Source organism: Sus scrofa, chromosome 14 (assembly GCF_054392235.1).
Source record: "Sus scrofa isolate SSC_HxYL_T2T_F1_AM1 chromosome 14, Sscrofa_HxYL_maternal_Yorkshire_Landrace_v2.0, whole genome shotgun sequence".
Classification (NCBI taxonomy): Eukaryota; Metazoa; Chordata; class Mammalia; order Artiodactyla; family Suidae; genus Sus; species Sus scrofa.
In genome coordinates, this window is record NC_139396.1 from 157,728,086 (window position 1) to 157,746,704 (window position 18,619).

The window sequence follows — 18,619 nt, forward strand, 5'->3', positions numbered from 1 at the left end:
CAGGTTTCCTAGCACAAAGACACATTGATTTGAAAGTCAGTGACTGTTTCTCTCAGGTTTCACTAACATGCGCCTGAGAACACCTATAATTTTATTACGAAGAAAACAGCCTGTGCTGCAATTGCAGTTATTTCATCAGGAAGTAATGAGCACTCTTTTTTGGAGTAAAGGGAAATCACAATTAGCCCTTAAAAGAAAGGAAATAATCGTACATTTACGTTTTGACTGTTTCTCCTGTTCCCTCCAGCCAAAAAAAAAAAAAAAAAGCATATTAATTTAAAAATCTTAATTTTCTTAGAATCCTAAAGAATTAGAATGAAACATAAGAAAATGAAGATGCATTTAATTTAAAACAGTCTCGTTTTCCTTTTGAGGTTATGCTGGCACTTATGACTATGTTGGCAAACCAGAAACACTCGTTTTGTCTGTTCCATTGTGTTTTTTCTTTTTGGATCAAGAATTGCTCTTGCACTGCATTTTAATATTCATTGCTTTAGCAGATTTGGAGCCTCTTGACCTTTTGATGGCTTGGGGGTTTAACATATAGAAAATAGAATAGTCTCTGAAGGGTTGACTGCTTTGTGCCGTAGAGAGAGAACAGATCCTGGGACTACAGGTTTTCCTGGCCAGCTGTGCCCGGTGAACATTTGGCTAAGATTGGTAAAAGGAAAATAAACGAATGTCGGTCACTTCCTCTGGAAAAAGATAACCCTGCGAAGTGACACCACCTTCCACGTAGAGAAGGCGGTTTCACTAACTGTTGATGAGAGCTGCTCAGGAAGAGAGTGATTAGTAGAAACTGGAAGATAAAGATTTAAGATTCAGAATTATGATCGGAACAAATCAGAGCGTCTTACATTTACTGGCTCAGAAGCCATCAGTTATCTTGAGGCATCCAGCTAAAATGAGTGTGAGGTCATTTTCCATGGAAAATAATTCATATTCTAGTGTTTCTGATTGTTAAGTGCTATTCCCTTGTTCACTGTCACATAGGCATTTACATGTCTCGTGAGGTTATCAAAAGTTTCATGAATGTTAACCCCCCCCAAAAAAAAACCACAACACTAAAACGTATCCATCTTGTGCCCACGCTGCAGATAGTGAATGCACTGAATGGTCCCTCTGTGCTGTGGCTGGTGTTGGGCAGGGGTTCAGAGAGGAGCTGTGCCTGATAAAAGTAGGGTGCAGGGGGACTGGGCCTCTGTGGAGGGAGTTTTCATAGGCTCTCGGTGGGTGCAGCCCGGCCTGTGGTCGGCCGCCTGCAGTGTGGAAAAGGTGGGTCCTGTGCAAGGGGAGCCACTGGAGCCGAGAGAAGGGGGCTCCTTACAGCCTGAGCCTGGAGGCGGGCAGAGGGAGGGTCCAGGCTGCTGGGGTACTGGCTAGCCAGCCTGATGGGCGGCACTCGGGCACAGGTAGAAGGTCTGGGGAAATCCTTAACGGAGGAGTTCCCATTGTGCCGGAGTGGTTAACGAATCTGACTAGGAGCCATGAAGTTGCGGGTTCGATCCCTGGCCTCGCTCAGTGGGTTAAGGATCTGGCGTTGCCGTGAGTGAGCTGTCGTGTAGGTCACAGGTACAGCTTGGATCCCAAGTTGCTGTGGCGTAGGCCGGCAGCTACAGCTCCAATTCGACCCCTAGCCTAGGAACCTCCATGTGCCACGGGAGCGGCCCTAGAAAAGGCAAAAAGACAAAAAAATAAATAAAGGAATAATCTTTGGCTTTAATTGATGTTTTGAAATAAATATTTAAAAACAGGCCCATAAGCAATGGATGCAAGAAGGTAGGTATGGAGTTGGCACTCACAGAACACCTGCTGCCCCATGAAAAGCAATGACTGCGCCGCTGGTGTTTAGCTCGTGGATCTTTCACGGCTGTTGGTGGGCCTCACTTGTTGGCTTCATCTCTCTCTCTCTCTCTCTTTAACCAGTAGTAACCTTGAAGAAGACGTAGTCCTCAAAACCAACAAGCAGATTTACTCCCAGCTTCTGAGAGCTACTGCTAACAAAAACGCATCTCTCCTGGAAAGAATCGACCTTCTCCTCCATCTGCTGGAGCAGCTGGCGCACGGCGCCGCCGGCGGTGCTGTGCAGTGACGCGGGGCGGGGGCCGGTCTGCAGAGATGCTGTCCGTGCTTCTGCAGCCGGGGGCCGGTTTGTCCATTCGGTGCTTTGTTTCATTAAACACGAGGGAAATGTCCCCTCCACAGGCAGAGCAGTGAGACGCAGAGTGAGTTCCCCTTTCCCGGGCAGAGGGTCGTGGTCGTTCTTTGGCCTCGTTGGTGGAACTGCCGACAGCAGAACCAGACGTAGAACTCAGACGTATCTCCTTGCGAAGTATGTGGTACCTCAATGTTAACAGACTTCCTGTGATGCCGTTACACTTTTAAATATTTTTGAAGTATGTTAAGCTATGTGGGTTTGAGAGAATTACTTTTGGATAAATGTTATTGTGCTCAAGGGACCTTTTATCCAGATGGTGGTGGTGGTTCAGGTGGGTTCAGGAACTTCCTGTGCATCTGCAGTGTTCCTTCTCAGTCGCACAGAAAAAGCCGCCCTTTTTAGGAAGCTTCAGTGCAGGATTTCTCGGAGACGAGCCAGGGTGCAGTTCTCTGTATTTAGTGCATGTTCTGAAGGAATCTGCTTTTCCTTGACTTTGTATGACAGTTGATCAAGAACAGGTACTCTCCTCTTTTTTTTCATTTTCAACTTGAAACTGTGAATAAGGTAAGAAACTATTTTGAATAAATAAATTATTTATTTAAAATGTCTTTGTAGTTTTCCATTTCACATTCTTCACATTGAGTTTTGATTTGAACTGGTTTAATTAATAAATTTTACCGGAGTTCCCGTCGTGGCACAGTGGTTAACGAATCCGACTAGGAACCATGAGGTCGCGGGTTCGGTCCCTGCCCTTGCTCAGTGGGTTAAGGATCCGGCGTTGCCGTGAGCTGTGCTGTAGGTTGCAGACGCGGCTCGGATCCCGCGTTGCTGTGGCTCTGGCATAGGCTGGTGGTTACAGCTCCGATTCAACCCCTAGCCTGGGAACCTCCATATGCCGCGGGAGCGGCCCAAGAGATAGCAGCAACAACAACAAAAGACAAATAAATAAATAAATAAATAAATTTTACCAAGTAAAGATTTAAAACATTAAAAAGAAAATTCTGCTGTCCACTCAGTTCTCACTGGAATATTATACTTACCATTTGGCTGCTCCCCGGCTCTTGTCCAGTTGCTTAAAACATGCTGCTTTTTCCAGGGTCTACAGCAGGCAAGGCCATGCTTGTCTTAGATAATCAGTCTCAGTTTAGAGAGAGAGGACGTAACATACAAATCGAGAAGGCTCTTTCCTGGTGGATGGAGGGTTTGCATTTACATGCCTGATGCCTTTGTGGACACGCACTTGCCCTGCCACCAAGCCTGCCTGGCCCGAGGGTAGGAGGGGGTGCTGCTGCTGACCTTTAGCTCCTGCTGCTGAGCCTGCATGTTGGCTGGCGGCCCCTCCACTCCCCAGCCACACTGCTCTGAAGGAGTCAGAACTGGACCAGAAAATTGCCTGGAATAAGCTTGTTTTGAGCTGAATTTTTACAGACCGCTTTTTTTGGTACCTTGAGATTTTCAGGTGTTTTCATCAGTGAGCTGATGTCTGTCATAGCTTGGCAAAATGAGCACTTGCCATTTGTCCACTTCCTTCTGTTTAGTTTGCATTGTCCTCAGGATCTGCATCAGTTTTCACAAATTAATCATTGATGCATTGAAAGTTTTACCTAACCTGTAAAGCAAGTTGTACAAAATCGGTAACATCGCATATCAGGACAGCTGTCATTCTGTTTCCCCGTGTGGCAGGCACACACACACACCAAATCTCTGTTAAATCTGGACACATCCGTTGACTATATCTAACTTTGGGTTAATGAATTAAAAAGATATTCTGCATAAGCAGAAATAAGCCAGAGCTCAGGATACTAGAGTTGCATATCTCCTCACCTATCTCAGCAGATAGCCTTTCAGTCAAAAGGAAAATGTGCGTTTAAGCAAGATACAAATTGTAGCTGGCTTCCCTTGTCAAAGCAATGACATGAAAGTTCCTACAGAAGAAGAAAAGGGCCTTTTAAAAGATTGTTGTCATTTGCTGATTTTAAATTAAAGGTTTTTACTTGGAAAGAAAAACAGCTAGAGGAATCAAGCTCCCCAACTCCAGACTAGACTACACTACAAAGCTACAGTAATCCACACAGTACGGTACTGGCACAAAAACAGAACCAGAGATCAATGGAACAGGTATAAAGACCAGAAATATGGTCCATTCATCTACAACAAAGGAGGCAAGAATATAAAGTGGAGAAAAAACAATCTTTTAGATAAGTGAACAGCTACATGTAAAAGAATGAAATTAGAACATTCTCTTAACACCATTCAAAAAAATGGATTAAAGACCTAAATGTAGGACCAGATATGATAAAACAGAGGAAAACAGGCAGAACACTCTCTGACATAAATCGCAGCAGTGTCTTTTTGGACCCACTTCCTAGAGTAAAGAAGAGGCAAAAATAAATGAGACCTAATTAAATGTAAAAGCTTTTGCATAGTAAAGAAAACCATAAGCAAAAAGACGACCCACAGATTGAGAGAAAATGTTTGCAAACAAAGCGACTGACAAGGGATTAATGTCCAAAATATACAAACAGCTCATGCATCTGTATTTCAAAAAAAGCCAATCAAAAAATGGTCAGAAGATACAGAACTTTCTCCTAAGGAGACATACAGATGGCCAAAAAGTAAATGAGAGGCTCAACATCACCAATTATTAGAGAAACGCAAATCAAAACTACAATGAGGTATCACCTCACGTCAGGATGACCATCATCAAAAAGTCTGCAAACAGTGCTGGAGAGGGTGTGGAGAAAAGGGAGCCCCTACAATGTTGGTGGGAATGCAAATTGGTGCAGCCCTCATGGAGGACACTATGGAGGGGCCTTTAAAAAAGTAACTACCACAGGATCCAGAAATCCCACGCTGGGGCATCTAGCCAGAGAAAACCATAAGTCGAAAAGATGCATGCACCTGTTTGCTCACTGCAGCCCCTATTTACAATCGCCAAGACGTGCTATTGATAAAGCAGGTCCTAAATATACACGTACCTATCTTCTTTCTCCATTCCTGCTGATGGACATTTAAGGCATGCTTTATCAATAGCATGTCTTGGCGATTGTAAATAGGGCTGCAATGAGCAAACAGGTGCATGCATCTTTTCATCTCTGGCTAGATGCCCTGGAATGTACAGACAGACAGACAGACAGACAGACAGACAGACAGACACACACACACACACACACACACACACACACACAGTGGAATACTAGCAATAAAGAATGAATGCCATTTGTAGCATCACGGATAAACCTAGAGATTATCATACTGGTCAGAGAAAGACAAATACCAGTATCACTTCTATATAGAATCTTTAAAAATGATACAAACTTATTTACAAAACAGAAACAGGAGTTCCCATCGTGGTGCAGTGGAAATGAATCTGACTAGCATCCATGAGGATGCAGGCTCGATCCCTGGCCTCGCTCAGTGGGTTGGGGAGCCGGCGTTGTCGTGAGCTGTGGTGTAGGTCGCAGATGTGGCTCAGATCCTACACCGCTGTGGCTGTGGTGTAGGCCAGCAGCTGTAGCTCCGATTCAACCCCTAGCCTGGGGACTTCTATATGCCGAGGGTGTGGCCCTAAAAAGCAAAAACAAACAAAAAAACAGACTCACAGACTTTGACAACAAACCTATGGTTACCAAAAAGGAAAGGTGGGGAGAGGGATAAATCAGGAGTTTAGAATTAATATACACACTACTATATATAAAATAATCAATAAGGACCTGCTCTGTAACACAGGGAACCCTACTCAATATTCTGTAATAACCTCTATGGGAAAAGAATCTGAAAAAGAATGGACATGTGTACAGAGGAATCACCTGAAACAAACATCACAATGTCAATCAACTATCCTCCAATATAACATGTCGTGGCTCAGGGGTTAACAAACCCAACTAGGATCCATGAGGATGTGGGTTCAATCCCTGGCCTCAGTTGGGTTAAGGATCCGTCATTGCCATGAGCTGTGGTGTAGGTTAGAGACACAGCTTGGACCTGGCATGGAGTGGCTGTGGTGTAGGCCGGCAGCTATAGATTTGATTTGACCCCTAGCCTGGGAACTTCCATATGCCACAGCTGTGGCCCTAAAAAGAAAATAAATAATTTTTAAAAACTTAAAACTCCATAAGGAAAATCCCAGAAGTGCACTTACCTGCCTGCAGGATAAAATTTTAGGTAATTTTAACTGCTTTATAAAATTAGAGGTGATTTTCTTTGTCTGCTTTTTGGCAGTTGCCAGAGTACAAACAAATATGTATTTATGAAATATATACAAGAAATAAGTTTCATTAGAGAAAAATTTTTAAATGTGCCTTGAGTTCCCACTGTGGCACAGTGGGTTAAGAATCTGATTGCAGTGGCAGGGGCAATGCGGGGGATGCAAGTTCAATCCCCAGCCCAGCACAGTGGGTTAGAAGATCCAGCATTGCCTCAGCTGCAGCATAGGTTGCAGCTGCAGCTTGGATTCAATCCCTAGCCCGGGAATGGCCATATTTCTCTCTGCAAGTTAAACCTGTGCACGTCCACTGATTATATCTAATTTTGGGTTGATGAATTCAGAAAGGATCTTCTACTCTGGCAGAAATAAGCTGGAGTTCAGGAGCAGCTGGATCTAGACTTCCGACAGGATCGTTCTGTGGCTCTTCCTGGAAAAACCTTAGTGATCTTCATCGGATAAGGTTCAAGGACTTGAGTTCTGTTCACATCAAATGCAAACACCTACAAAACAAAGCTAAGGCTGGCTTTTCTGGAAGTCATTGATTTTGGGGTTATTTTATAACACCGAGGTAAGCAACTCCGTAGCTTGGCACCAAATTCTGTGAGCCTGAAGTTCTTACTAATGATCCGCGGGGTGGGATGAACTGCCACGGCCACACATCTAGGTCTGTGGGAACTGAGAACAAACAGCTTTTAACGAAGAACTCGGCCATCTGACAAATTTCAATTAGGGACGACAGAAGCACCGCCGGGCTGGAAAGCCTTCTACTTCCGAAGGACCCTTTGAAGAAGTGATTAACTGCTCTCTTCATTCAAAAAGGCAGCGTCCGGAGAACTTGGAATGCCAGAAAAGCAATCTAGGCAAGTTTCTTTCTTGTGTGTCTTCTGTGTGGGCCTGGTCCTTGTCACTGTCATGTCTCCAGTACTGATTTCCCGAGAGCCAAACAAGCCTGCGTGTGGTTTATTACTGTGAAGTCACAGGAAACAGCGGATACGACTTTCCATATAGGTTCCAGCCCACTGTGATGCTCTGCCCAGACTCTGGAGAAAGCTGGACAGCCGGCATCCGAGCGAAGCCTCTGCCCAAATGAGTGACCCCCAGGTCTTGAATCCCGTCTAGATCTAACCCCAGGAATCAATTTCTCGTACACACCATTGCTGCAGTTAGGGTGTGGCCGGCCCCCAGCCCACTGGTCTCAGCAAAAGCAAAATCTAGGAGTTCCCTGGCTCAGAGGGTTAAGAATCTGGCGATGTCACACTGCAGTGGCTCAGGTCGCTGCTGTGGCATATGTTCAATCCCCGGCCCAGGAACTTCGACATGCCACAGGCATGGCCAAAAAAAAAAAAAAAAAAAAAAAAAAAAGTGCAAAACAGAAACAAAAATCACAGTCTATTTCACGTAAGCATCTTATTTTTCTTCTCCTTCCTTTATAATCTAAAGACTTTTCTTTTACATGTTAGGGGCCTGTGGATTGTCCTGAGTCATTTTTCTATCCTCATCAATATAAGCTCTCTTTAAAGAAAAAAATCACGATGCTTATTATTAGATTCTTCTTTTTTTTCCCCCAGAGTTTTCGAATCTAGTTCCACCCCTAGCCTCGTTTTACAACTGAGGAAACGGGGCTGGTAAAGAGAGTTGAAGCAATTCACCCAAATCCAGACAGCTTTGTTTGTCCTACGGAATTACACAATAACAACATTATATAACTTTGTTGCATTTCATTTCAGATCCAAGTGCCCCTTTCACGCTCTGAAACAGCAGAGGATCCTTCTAAGCTGTCCTTATTCGTGGTTCCTGATCCTGAGTATTTGGAATATTGTCAGCACACAATCGAACAAACCCACTGAGCTGCTTTTGAGTGCACCGCTCACAAAACATCACACGCGGTTACATCCCTCAGCCACCAAAGAGTCAAGATATTTGGAAATGTTTACCACTGAGAAGCGGGTGGAGGCTGGAATGAGGTTTGAATTTGGAGTTTTCACAGCAAGTTGAATTTAAGATGTGTTTAAGGCGCCGAGAATAAAATCCAGCTGTATTATAGCAACCTCCATGATGACCTCATTCCGTGAGTGAGACTTTTTGAGCCTTGCCAGGATAAATTCTGGACTTCTTACAGCGCTGAAAGATGTGTTTCCAACTCTGAAAGACCAGAACCGTAAAAACCCACCCGGAGGCCATTTCTTTATGTCACTGAACGCCAATAATTCTTCCTGGGGCGCTGGGAAGGAACACAGGACCAAATGTATGCACGGGGCTCTTATGGCAAAATGGGCACGCAAGCCTCTCTTAGTTTGGCTTCTGCCTCTTACCTCTTTTTGAGCGATTTCAAGCCATGTGGTTGTATTACTAGCGTTCAGGCAAAGAGAGGGCCCACGGCATTTCTGGGCAGCCAGGGGAAGGAACTGTAGTAGCCACAAGAGCCTTTGTGATTAGACTGTGCGAGGTTGGTTTGCACCGGCAGCACAGGGCCTGGGACCCCTGGATGGCCGGGGAGGACAGCAGGAAAGCCTGGGGCTGCTCAGTGTCGCCACCGGCCCCACCTCTGCTTTGTTTTGGTTTTGGTTTTGGTTTTTTTTTGAGCTCTCCCTGCTCAAACTGCCACCAATTCCTCAATGCCTGCTGGATGAGGCCCCCCTGACCCTGAGGTCCTGGGCTCTCTGAGCCCAGGCTGACCTCCCTCAACCCAGCCTCACCCAGCGGGGGGCCCGCCACCCTCCCCGGGCCCAGCTGTCCGGCCGCTGCCAGGCCTCCTTCGCGGCCAGTGCTTGGGCACTCCTTCCCCCTGCCGCCCCTGGGCACAGTGTTCTGGGGACTCCAGGCCCATCTTCAAGTCTGCTCAAGCCCTGAGTCCCGCATGGCTCCAGCCTCTGACTCCAGGGGCAGGGACCACCTCCTCTGCTCATCCCGCCCTTCAAAACTTACTCCTGCTGGTTCGCTTGCAAGGGTCTTCGCTGTCCAGGGTCAGAGTCACACTTGGGTAGGGAAGCCCTGTCTTACAGGTCTTTAGTCACCACCTCAGCGCCTGCATACTTTCCACCCTCTCTCATTCATTCACTCACTCATTCATTCATTGGGTGCCCTCTGGGCCTTCTGAAAAAAATCAGAGGATACAGCACGAGCCCTGTGCTCACAGAGCTTAGGTCTGATGGCACAGACAGAAAGGAAGCCGTGATTGCAGCAGCTTTGCGGTGCGGTCCCTGGTAGGGGCGCCAAACCCTTGTTCCCAGTGCATCCGCTCAGAAAGAAAGAGCCCCACACACAAACCTTTTAAAACAATAGCGTTTGTCTCTCTCCGGCATCCAGACGTGGACAGGGCGTCGATGTTTTGGGTGGAGATGCCATGCCAGCTGGTGAGACTCTGGACAGCATCCCGGGACCTCGTCTGGTTGTTCCAATTTTCATAAAGCCGGTGGTACCAGCTGTTAGGGAAAAAATACGTGCTGCATTTCACTGTCACTTCTCCATTCTGGTTTCTCTATGAATCCAGTCAAATGCAAGGTCGAATGATCCTTCACCTGAACCTTAAAAAAAAGAAAAAGAAAAAGAACCATCCAGCCACCTGACACCTGGCGCAAAAACCAGCTGGGCTCACTTTCCTTGGTGACTTGAACGGAGACAACTGCAAAGCAGGAGTTTTCTAGTGAAACATTCCCACAGACCAGCGAGCAGAGAGAGCGGTCCCCTGGAGCCTGCTGGCTGCCCGTCCCCACGCCTGTGCCCGTGAGGTCTGCTCTGCCCCCTCCTGTGCCGGGCTTCCGTGAGAAGCCTCACGTGCTACATGGACCCCCTGGTCTGACAGAACTGGCTTGGCAGGCTCTCTGCCTTCATCATCAGAAATATGTGCCCAGGGCCACAATCATCTCGTTTCTGCCCACTGCGTGGGACGTATCCACGTCGGTACACAGGTCTCAGCTCTGCTCTCGGTTATACGCTGGGTGTGTACCACAGATAACCCTACATGAAACCACAGCGTGTATGTCAGTAGGTGTCACATGTCCACTTAACCACGTCAGTGCAGCTCAGCGGGCACAGCTCTGCGTTGTGCGAAACGGCTACAGGGTCCTCTGTGTGGCCAGAACTCTGGGGTCTGGGGACATTGTTCACCTCCCCACGTGGCAGGGTTTCTCATCTTTTTTTTTTTTTTCCTTTTTTGACCATCCCCACAGGATATGGAAGTTCCTGGGCAGGAACCCAACCTGAAACAGAGCTGCGACCCACACCGCAGCTGCAGCAACACCGGATCCTCTACCCACTGTGTCGGGCCAGGGATCCAACTGGTGCCTCTAGAGAGACAAGCCGGGTTATGAACCCGCTGCACCACAGTGGGAACTCCTCCTTCTGTCTTTTGATTAGAAGACAAACCCTCCACGTTTTCTCTGGGGGAAACAAGAACTCGCAGTGCTAAAAAACTACAAAACAAAATGACACAAAATAGCACCTAGACATTCCGCATTTCCCAGGAGGTGAGGATAAGCCAAAATGCAGGACGGAATTGAGAACTTTGTGACTGGGAGCTGGCGTTCCAAGCGCTGATGTCACACAGCCTGTGTCCTGATGGGTCTAAAAGCCCCAGACCTGGCCTCTCCCTCCCCTGAGCCCTGGCGGACGACGGAGCTTCTGGAAGTCAGCCCTGAAACTCGCACGGCAGGTCCCTCGCCGTGACACTAAGACCCCTTCTAGGAGGCAGGAGGGGGCTTGTTACTGAAGGTCTTGGTCGATTAATTTGATCTTCACTTGGCTTCGTGCAGCTCAGGGCGCCTGGACTCGGGAGGTGCGCTTACCGTTCGCGTGGTTCTCCTCTCCCGAGTCATCACCTGGCCTTTGAAAGGACTGGCTTCTCAAGGCTCAGAGGGTTGGATTAACCAAGTTGCTTTTCCCAGGTGCACTGGATTCAGAGGAAATCGGTTGCATTTGGCAGGGAAAACAGCCGAAGTAGGGGCGGGATCTAAATAAAGTCAGAATGTGGGACAGGGACCCCGGGCGAAGCTTCCTGGTCTGGGCAGGGCGCTCCCCATCCCTGAGCCCGGGGAAGGTTTGGCTGGGAGCTTCTGGAATGTCCTTAAATGCTGAGATGGCATGACCCCATTGTCAGTGGGAGACCTGAAATATTTTCCCTCGCCATGGATCATACACAAGATGGGTTTGCATATTCTCGGCTTTGCAGAGCTGAACACGGTGAAAAAAGACGCTGCCTTCGTTGCTCCCACAGGGCGCTTTTAAGCCTGACTCTGCAGGTAAACACATTTCAGGAGGCCCGGGCTTTGCCCCCCACACCCCGCCCGGCTCAAGCGCTGGCCTCTGCACCTGCACGCTTCGGCCTGTGGGGGGGAGACGGCTCTCCCTCTACGTGTCCTGATTTCCCCTCTCTGGGCTTCACGTCGCAGTCCCTTTCGTCCACAGGGAAACCCCTTCCCCATCCTAGACCAGCCTGTGAGGGGTGGAGGTGGGGGGCGGTCACCGTTTCCCGGCCCTTCGCTGCCCAGGTGTGCGCTTTGCTCGACGTGGCCATGGTCGTTGAGAAGCTGGACTTCAAGGTCATGCTCTCCGTCGCCGGCGGCTTGCTGCTCGTCGCCTTCGTGCTGGTGTGCTGTGTCTTCTACCACAGCTACAAAGTGACCAGGGCGCTGAAGTGAGGGCAGGAGCACGCGCGCCCCCTCAGGCGGGCCCCGGGGCTCGGGGCCTGAGCCAGGTCACCCCTGCCCTGCCGCCCGCCCTGGGGGGGAGGCTGGAGAAGACACAGGCAGGTAGGATCTTGGCTTCTGCCCCTCCTGCTGTGGGCCCGGGAGCGCGTAAGGAGAACGTGCCCAGCCCGGTGGCTCTGCTGCTCTGCTGTCCCTTGGCCTCGAGGGGTTTCCGCTCAGTTGGCTGTCACAGCTCTGCAGACGGAAGACGGCCAGTGAGTCTCTGCCTCTGCTCTCCCAGGGGACAGGCGGAGTCTCCTCCTGCCCGGGTTGGGGGGCTCTCGGGGTGTCCCCTCCGTCAGGGCCCTGGGGACGGGAAGGCGGCCCGTAGGACTCTGGAGCAGCTGAGCTGTGTGGGATCCTGGGGACCAGACCAGTCTCTGCAAAATGTTTTTCACTTCATCTGGAGCCGAGGAGCAGGTTTCCGGGAGGCAAAGGGAGCGATTCCAGTTTGGGGAAGTTAACCCGTGACGAGGGTGCGGAGCGGGGGCCCCGCTGGCGCCTGCGCACTGCCTGCCCGGCACGCCCGCCCCTCCCGTCTGGAGCCGGAGGCACAGCCCGGCCGGACCTGGTGCCACATCCCCTCTCGCTGTAGCTTCATCGAGCCATCGGAGGGCAGGTTGGGTAAGAATTTGGGAGAGGGGTGGAGGGGTGTAATCCAGGGCTGGAGTCATATGATGTGGCTGCCCAGCAGACAACCTCCGACAACTGTTAAGAAATGGATTTTTTTTTTTTTAGGGCCGTGCCCGTGGCATATGAAGGTTCCCAGGCTAGGAGTCTCATCAGAGCTACAGCTGCCACCAGCCTACACCACAGCCACAGAAACTCGGGATCCGAGCTGTGTCTGCGACCTACACTACAGCTCACGGCAACGCCCGATCCTTAACCCACTGAGCAGGGCCAGGGATTGAACCTGCGTCCTCATGGGTAGTAGCTGGATTCATTACCACTGAGAGCCACAATGGGAATTCCAAGAAACAGATTTTTTTTTTTTTTAAAGAGAGCTTGGCTCTGGGGCGTAGGCTGGTGGCTACAGCTCTGATCAGACCCCTAGCCTGGCAACCTCCATATGCTGCTGGAGCGGCCCTAGAAAAAAGGCAAAAAGACCAAAAAAAAAAAAAAAGAGAGAGCGCTAACATGTTTTTTTGTTTGCTTTTTTTACATACATTTCTGAAGAAAAACATGACATGGACACAAAAGGCAGGAGACTTGGTTTGGAAGAAGGCCAGCCTGGGACTCCGCCATCTCCTCATGCTCCTCTGTCAGGCCTCAGGCGGCCAAGCCTCCAGGGGTGACAGTGAGGCACATGCGCCCAGACGGGTGGACCCCCTGCATCCCTCGGCCACAGTCCTGCCTCAGGCAGCAGAGACCAGGCCTGCTGAGCTCAGCTGCCTCCTGACTTTGCTCTCTGTGTCTGCGGCCCCTGAGGGCCGGGGCTATGCCGTCTGGGACCCCCCGGTTCCTAGCACACAACCCAGACTCCTTAGGGGTCGGGTAATGACCGGAATGTCACCTCTGCCATGCCGGTAACACTCGCACCAGATAAACAGTTCGACTCCCACACGGCAGTGAATCTGGGATGGCATTATTTTGCCTCTTGTGAGACTGTGCTACAGATTAGAATTTTTCATAAACCGACTTCCTGCTAGTGTATTTTCTGAAGACCCATACGCATCGCAACGGTTTTATTTTGTTACCTTCTAGTCACATAATTGCACCCGCGCTTAAGGTGATAGTTGCCATGGAGCTATTATGCTGACTCATTAAGTGAGTTATGACACGTTAACCAATGCGTTAAAGCACCTAAAACTCAGAACGGCCTGAGAACAGGCCCGTCATTGCGAGCTTGGCTTTAAGGTCTAATGGGAGCATCTTCAACCAACTGCTGACCCGCCCAGGCTCGGGGCCCAGCACTGGATCCCTGCTTGATGTGTTTCTCTCATCGTCAGGTTGCTGCTTCCCCAGCTCTGCAGCACGGGAGCTCACGCACGGGGAAGGCAGAACACAGCACACCTTCCACAGCCCGCTCTGAACGTCCTCTCCCTGCTCTGTCCTCTCTCGCCTCACCTCCTGGCCCTTCTTTTTTTTTTTCTTTTGAGCCCATGGCATATGGAAATTCCCAGGCCAGGGATCAACCAGTAGTAGCAACCGGAGCCACGGTGGTGACAACACCAGGTCCTTAATCCACTGAGCCACAGGGGAACTCCACGTTGTTCCTGATCCTCAAGGACACACAGGGAGCTTGACTCTATCATGGTTGTGTGGGACGCATGTCTCGTGCCGGCTCCTGGCAGCCACGCTGGGCCTGGGAGGTGCCCTGCATCCACAGCCTCAGCTAAACCTTCTCCAGGCTGGACCTGTGCCTGGCGAGCTCCTCCTCAGAGGCTGCCATTTACCCTCCTCCAGCCGCCAGACCTAAACAACGAAGTGGCACAACTCTGGTCCTTCAGAGGGGAAGGATCAGGGAGTTCCCATTGTGGCTCAGTGGGTTATGAACCCAACCAGTATCCATGAGGATGCAGGTTTGATCCCTGGCCTCACTCTGTGGGTTAAGGAGCTGTGGTGTAGGTCAGCAGCTGCAGCTCCGATTCCACCCCAGCTTAGAATGTCCATATGCCACAGGTGCGGCCTTGAAAAGCCTAAAAAAAAAAAAAAGAGGAACTGTCTGAGTTCCCTGCGGTGCAGCAGGTTAAGGATCCAGCATTGCCACAGCTGTGGCATAGGTCGAAGCTGAAGCTTGGATTCCAGCCCTGGCCCAGGAACTGCCATATGCCATGAGTGCAGCCAAAAAAAAAGAACTGTCATCCTCTGGGAAAGGCGGGTGGCACAAGGTGTGACCTCTCTGGGTTTCACTTTTCCCAGCTGGTTGTTGGAAAACTGAGATCTACCTTCTCTCACCCCAATACTTTCAGAACCAGGGTCCTTCTCCATTTAAAACTCATTTTTCCCGACTCAGCCTTCACCTAAATGGCTACAGGAGCCCCCAGCCCTCAGGGGACTAGAGCCCAGGTCCCGTGTTCAGAGCCGTGGCCTGGAAGCTGCCCTCGCCGCCGTGCTCACCTCTTCCCAAAGCACCAGCGCCTCTGCGCCCTCAGCTGCAGCTCATCCCAGCCCCAAACATCCCATCCGTAACCAAACCTGCCTGCCTCACCTCAAACCCTGGTCACCTCCTCTCCAAAGGGGCACTGCTGGCCGCTGGCTGTGGGGATTTAGCAGATCCTTGTCCCCCGCCCCCACCACTGCTCTCACCCTCCCCCAGCCTCCTCCGTCCCTGCCCCTGCCACCCCTTTGTCCACGGCCCCTCTTCTGAAGCCCCGCGCCCCTTCTCACCTTCGTCTCCCCGTCCGCCTCCAGCTGGGTCTGTGCCTCCTGCCTTGCTCGGCATCTGTCTCCTCCTCCAGCTCCTGGAGTCTGCCGGGGACCTCAGCCTGGCCAGGAGGAACCCAGCTCCGGTCGTCCCGTGGTTTTCAAATGCGGCTGCAAATGGGGATCAGCTGGAGATCCTCTAAAGCACCTGCGGCTGGGCCTTTACCCCAGGAAACAAGCGGGTAGAGGGGGGCGGGGAGGGCAGCTCCGTTTTCACGAGCACGTCGCGTGGTTCTGCCCCGCAGCCGGGTTCCTGCTCCGGGTCCCCTCGAGTTCACTTTGAGACCATGGAGAGAAACGTGGGTGCCACACACTGCTCTCCAAGCGAGTTTACACCGTCCTCTGGGACAAGGGGTGGCCCGATGCAGCCAGTGCAGGATGAGCTTTAGAACCCGCCACCGCCCCACAAGCTCCCTCTGGCCGGTCTGTGTCAGGCCCGCACCCACACCTGCACACGCTCCCCCGGGGCCAGCCCAGCCCCTCGGTGGCACTCACGTCCCCAAGATGTCCCCATTACCTTTCTGGTGGGTTGGCTGCTCATCCCAACTAGGTCCACAGCCTCAGCTGAGCAAATTTGGCGGATTTTCATTTTCTTCCTCTGGGGTTCACCACTTTCTGCTGAAAAAGCCCTGGATTTTTGCCTCCACCCCCATCCAGTTGGTCCTCGGGTGGCAAAGCTGCCAGTCCCACACAGGGATAATGCCAACAGGCTGTGCGGCCACTCCCACTGGTCTGACCCACAGAGCAGGTTTTCAAGAATAAATGCTTCTCCGGAGTTCCCGTGGTGGCTCAGAGGGTTATGAACCTGATCAGTAGCATCCATGAGGTTGCGGGTTCGATCCCTGGCCTCGCTCAGCAGGTTAAGGATCCAGTGTTGCTGTGAGCTGTGGTGCACATCACAGATGCAGCTTGGATCCTGCATTGCTGTGGCTGTGGTGCAGGCCGGCAGCTGCAGCTCCAACGCAAACCCTAGCCTGGGAAAATCTGTATGTCACAGATGAGGCCCTAAAAAATAAAAAAAATAAAAGCTTCTCAATTTGTTGTCTGACTCAGGCCATTTTCCAGAGCCCTGAAATGGTTGTTTGTGACAATTTTGTCCAAATCTGTTCTTGTTTCTTATTGGCAAGGACAAGCCCCTCCTCCCAGCTGGCCTCCCGCATATGTTATAAAGTTAGGCGTGTACAGGGTTCTGCCCCAGGTCCGAACAGATTCTCTCCTGCCTCCTGTGCCACCAGCACTCTGGTCTTGGAAGGACTCTGAGGGTGGCAATGGCTTCAATGCTTGAGAATAATGGAAAGAAAAGAAAAATTTAAAAAGGCAAGGAAAACCACACCCATTGCACTTAGGACAGGCCCTAAAGCAGATTCCTGTGGTTCAACAATATTCAAAGCAGTTTTTCTAATTTAAAAAAAAATTTAAAATTTTATTGTCTTTTTGTCTTTTTAGGGCCACACCCACGGCATATGAAGGTTCCCAGGCTAGGGTTCAATCGGAGATGTAGTCACTGGTCTACACTACAGTTACAGCAACACAGGATCCGGGCCGAGACTGTGACCTACACCACGGCTCATGGCAAGGCCGGATCCCTGACCTACTGAGAGAGGCCAGGGATCGAACCCCCATCCTCATGGATACTAGTCGGGTTCATTAACTGCCGAGCCATGACGGGAACTCCTGAAAGGATTTTTTTTTTTTTTTTTTTTTTTTTTGTCTTTTTGCCTTTTCTAGGGCTGCTCCTGTGGCATTTGGAGGTTCCCAGGCCAGGGGTCTAATCTACGCCAGAGCCACAGCAACATGGGATCCGAGCCGCGTCTGCAATCTACACCACAGCTCACGGCAATGCTGGATCCTTAACCCACTGAGCAAGGCCAGGGATCAAACCCGCAACCTCATGGTTTCTCATCGGATTCGTTGACCACTAAGCCAGGACAGGAACTCCCCTGCAAGGGTTTTTAGATTTAACTTTGTAACTTTCCATTCTCTTCATAATCCTAAGAGCTTGTGCTTACAACTGCCTTAGCCAAAAGCACAGAAATGGTTGGGAAACTTCTAGAGCGATTTGACCTTGCTCTGACATGGCCCCCTCCTCCAGTCTGGCATGTGATCAGGGACAGGCTCACCCACCCCGGGAGCTGTGACCCCCCCTGGCCAGACGGCCTGCTGTGGCACAGGCCACGTACTTGTCTCCCAGAGCAGGACCACACAGCCTCTAGTCCCAGGAGCGGGTGGATCTGGAGGCTGGCCTCGCTCTAGACGGTCCCCCTGCAACCTTGGTGCTGCGGCCACAGCCCTCGCAGCTGCAGGCTCTGTTGAGGGGCTTAGGGAGGTTCGGGGAGGCCTGTATCCGGCCTCCCTGACGGCCGGGGCCCTGGATGTCCCTGCCCACTCCTCTGCCGGGCTGCTGCGGGCTGGGCTCGGTGCCCAGAACAGACCGAGAACGCCGGCGGGAAAGGCTCCTTGAGAACCTGGATTCTGAACTCAAGAATCCAGGGCTGACTTTCAAAGCGAAGTGGTGGGATGGCTTCTGCCTTGTCTTTTGAAAAATGTAGACAAAACACACGACAGAACCTGCAGAGTTTCTGTCCGGGTCACACCAAAGTCTGCAGAACTAATCACCTCACTTCCCTACGCAGGTTAACCTGACGTGCGGTGGCTCAGGCCTGTCATCACGCTCAGTCTAGTGACGAGCAAGTCACTTAAGCTCTTGAGTCTCCGTTGCTCCACAGAGAAATGGGAATAAGAGTTACGGCCACGCCTGCGGGTGACCGGAGTGGCCCTGAGAGGCAAGGCCCTGTGTGTGGGGCTGGCGGTGCTCAAGAGAAAACACCTTCCAGGAGCTTCTGCTGTGGCACAGTGAGAACGGTGGCATCTCTGCGGTGCCAGGATGCAGGTTTGATCCCCGGCCTGGCACAGTGGCTTAAAGGATCTGGCGTTGCTCTAGCTGTGGTGTAGGTCGTAAGAGCAGCTCGGATCTGATCCCTGGCTGGGAACTGCATATGCCGTGGGGCAGCCAAAAAAGAAAAAAGAAAAAAAAAAAAAAAGAAAAAAGACAGACAAGAAAAAGAGCACACTTTCCAAGGAAGGCGACCCCCCCAGGGGCCTCGGGGGTCTTGACTGCCACTTGCTCACATACTGCCGGACAGACACAGGTTTCGGTCAGCCTAGCCCGCGTCCAGGCCAAGGTGGAAAAAGCAGAGGTAAAGT

General features: G+C 50.8%; 1 protein-coding gene, 1 long non-coding RNA gene and 1 other non-coding gene across 18 annotated transcripts in view; 2 read left to right on the plus strand and 1 right to left on the minus strand.

Annotated features, from left to right (window-relative positions):
- The window catches only part of EDRF1 (erythroid differentiation regulatory factor 1), a 43,443-nt gene extending 40,681 nt beyond the window's left edge, over positions 1 to 2,762 (plus strand). For 7 of the 11 annotated variants that reach the window (XR_014827149.1, XR_014827145.1, XR_014827147.1 and 4 more), the window contains one exon: positions 1,927 to 2,762. Coding sequence is in view for 6 of the 11 variants with exons in the window: in XM_003359396.5 (XP_003359444.1) it covers positions 1,927 to 2,092 (166 nt within the window). In the remaining 5 variants the exon portion in view is untranslated. The remainder of the gene's footprint in view (positions 1 to 1,926) is intronic. The other 4 variants (XR_014827146.1, XR_014827148.1, XM_005671561.4 and 1 more) reach the window with 1 other exon arrangement.
- LOC102160213 (uncharacterized) lies at positions 1,700 to 16,420 on the minus strand. 6 transcript variants are annotated; one of them, XR_014827162.1, is made up of 8 exons: positions 16,221 to 16,420; positions 15,933 to 16,033; positions 15,380 to 15,526; positions 9,633 to 9,787; positions 8,300 to 8,507; positions 3,455 to 3,767; positions 3,199 to 3,345; positions 1,700 to 2,711 (listed from the first exon to the last, which is right to left on the minus strand). It is a non-coding gene; the product is annotated as an uncharacterized LOC102160213 (transcript). The 6 variants fall into 6 exon arrangements; XR_014827163.1 differs by lacking the exon at positions 8,300 to 8,507 and having other exon boundaries at positions 3,604 to 3,767; XR_014827160.1 differs by lacking the exons at positions 8,300 to 8,507; positions 16,221 to 16,420 and having other exon boundaries at positions 15,911 to 16,033.
- Positions 10,895 to 13,687, plus strand: LOC102160044 (uncharacterized). Its single transcript, XR_014827166.1, has 5 exons — positions 10,895 to 11,139; positions 11,533 to 11,602; positions 11,852 to 12,264; positions 12,459 to 12,673; positions 13,226 to 13,687. It is a non-coding gene; the product is annotated as an uncharacterized LOC102160044 (long non-coding RNA).
- Positions 16,421 to 18,619: the final 2,199 nt, after the last annotated feature.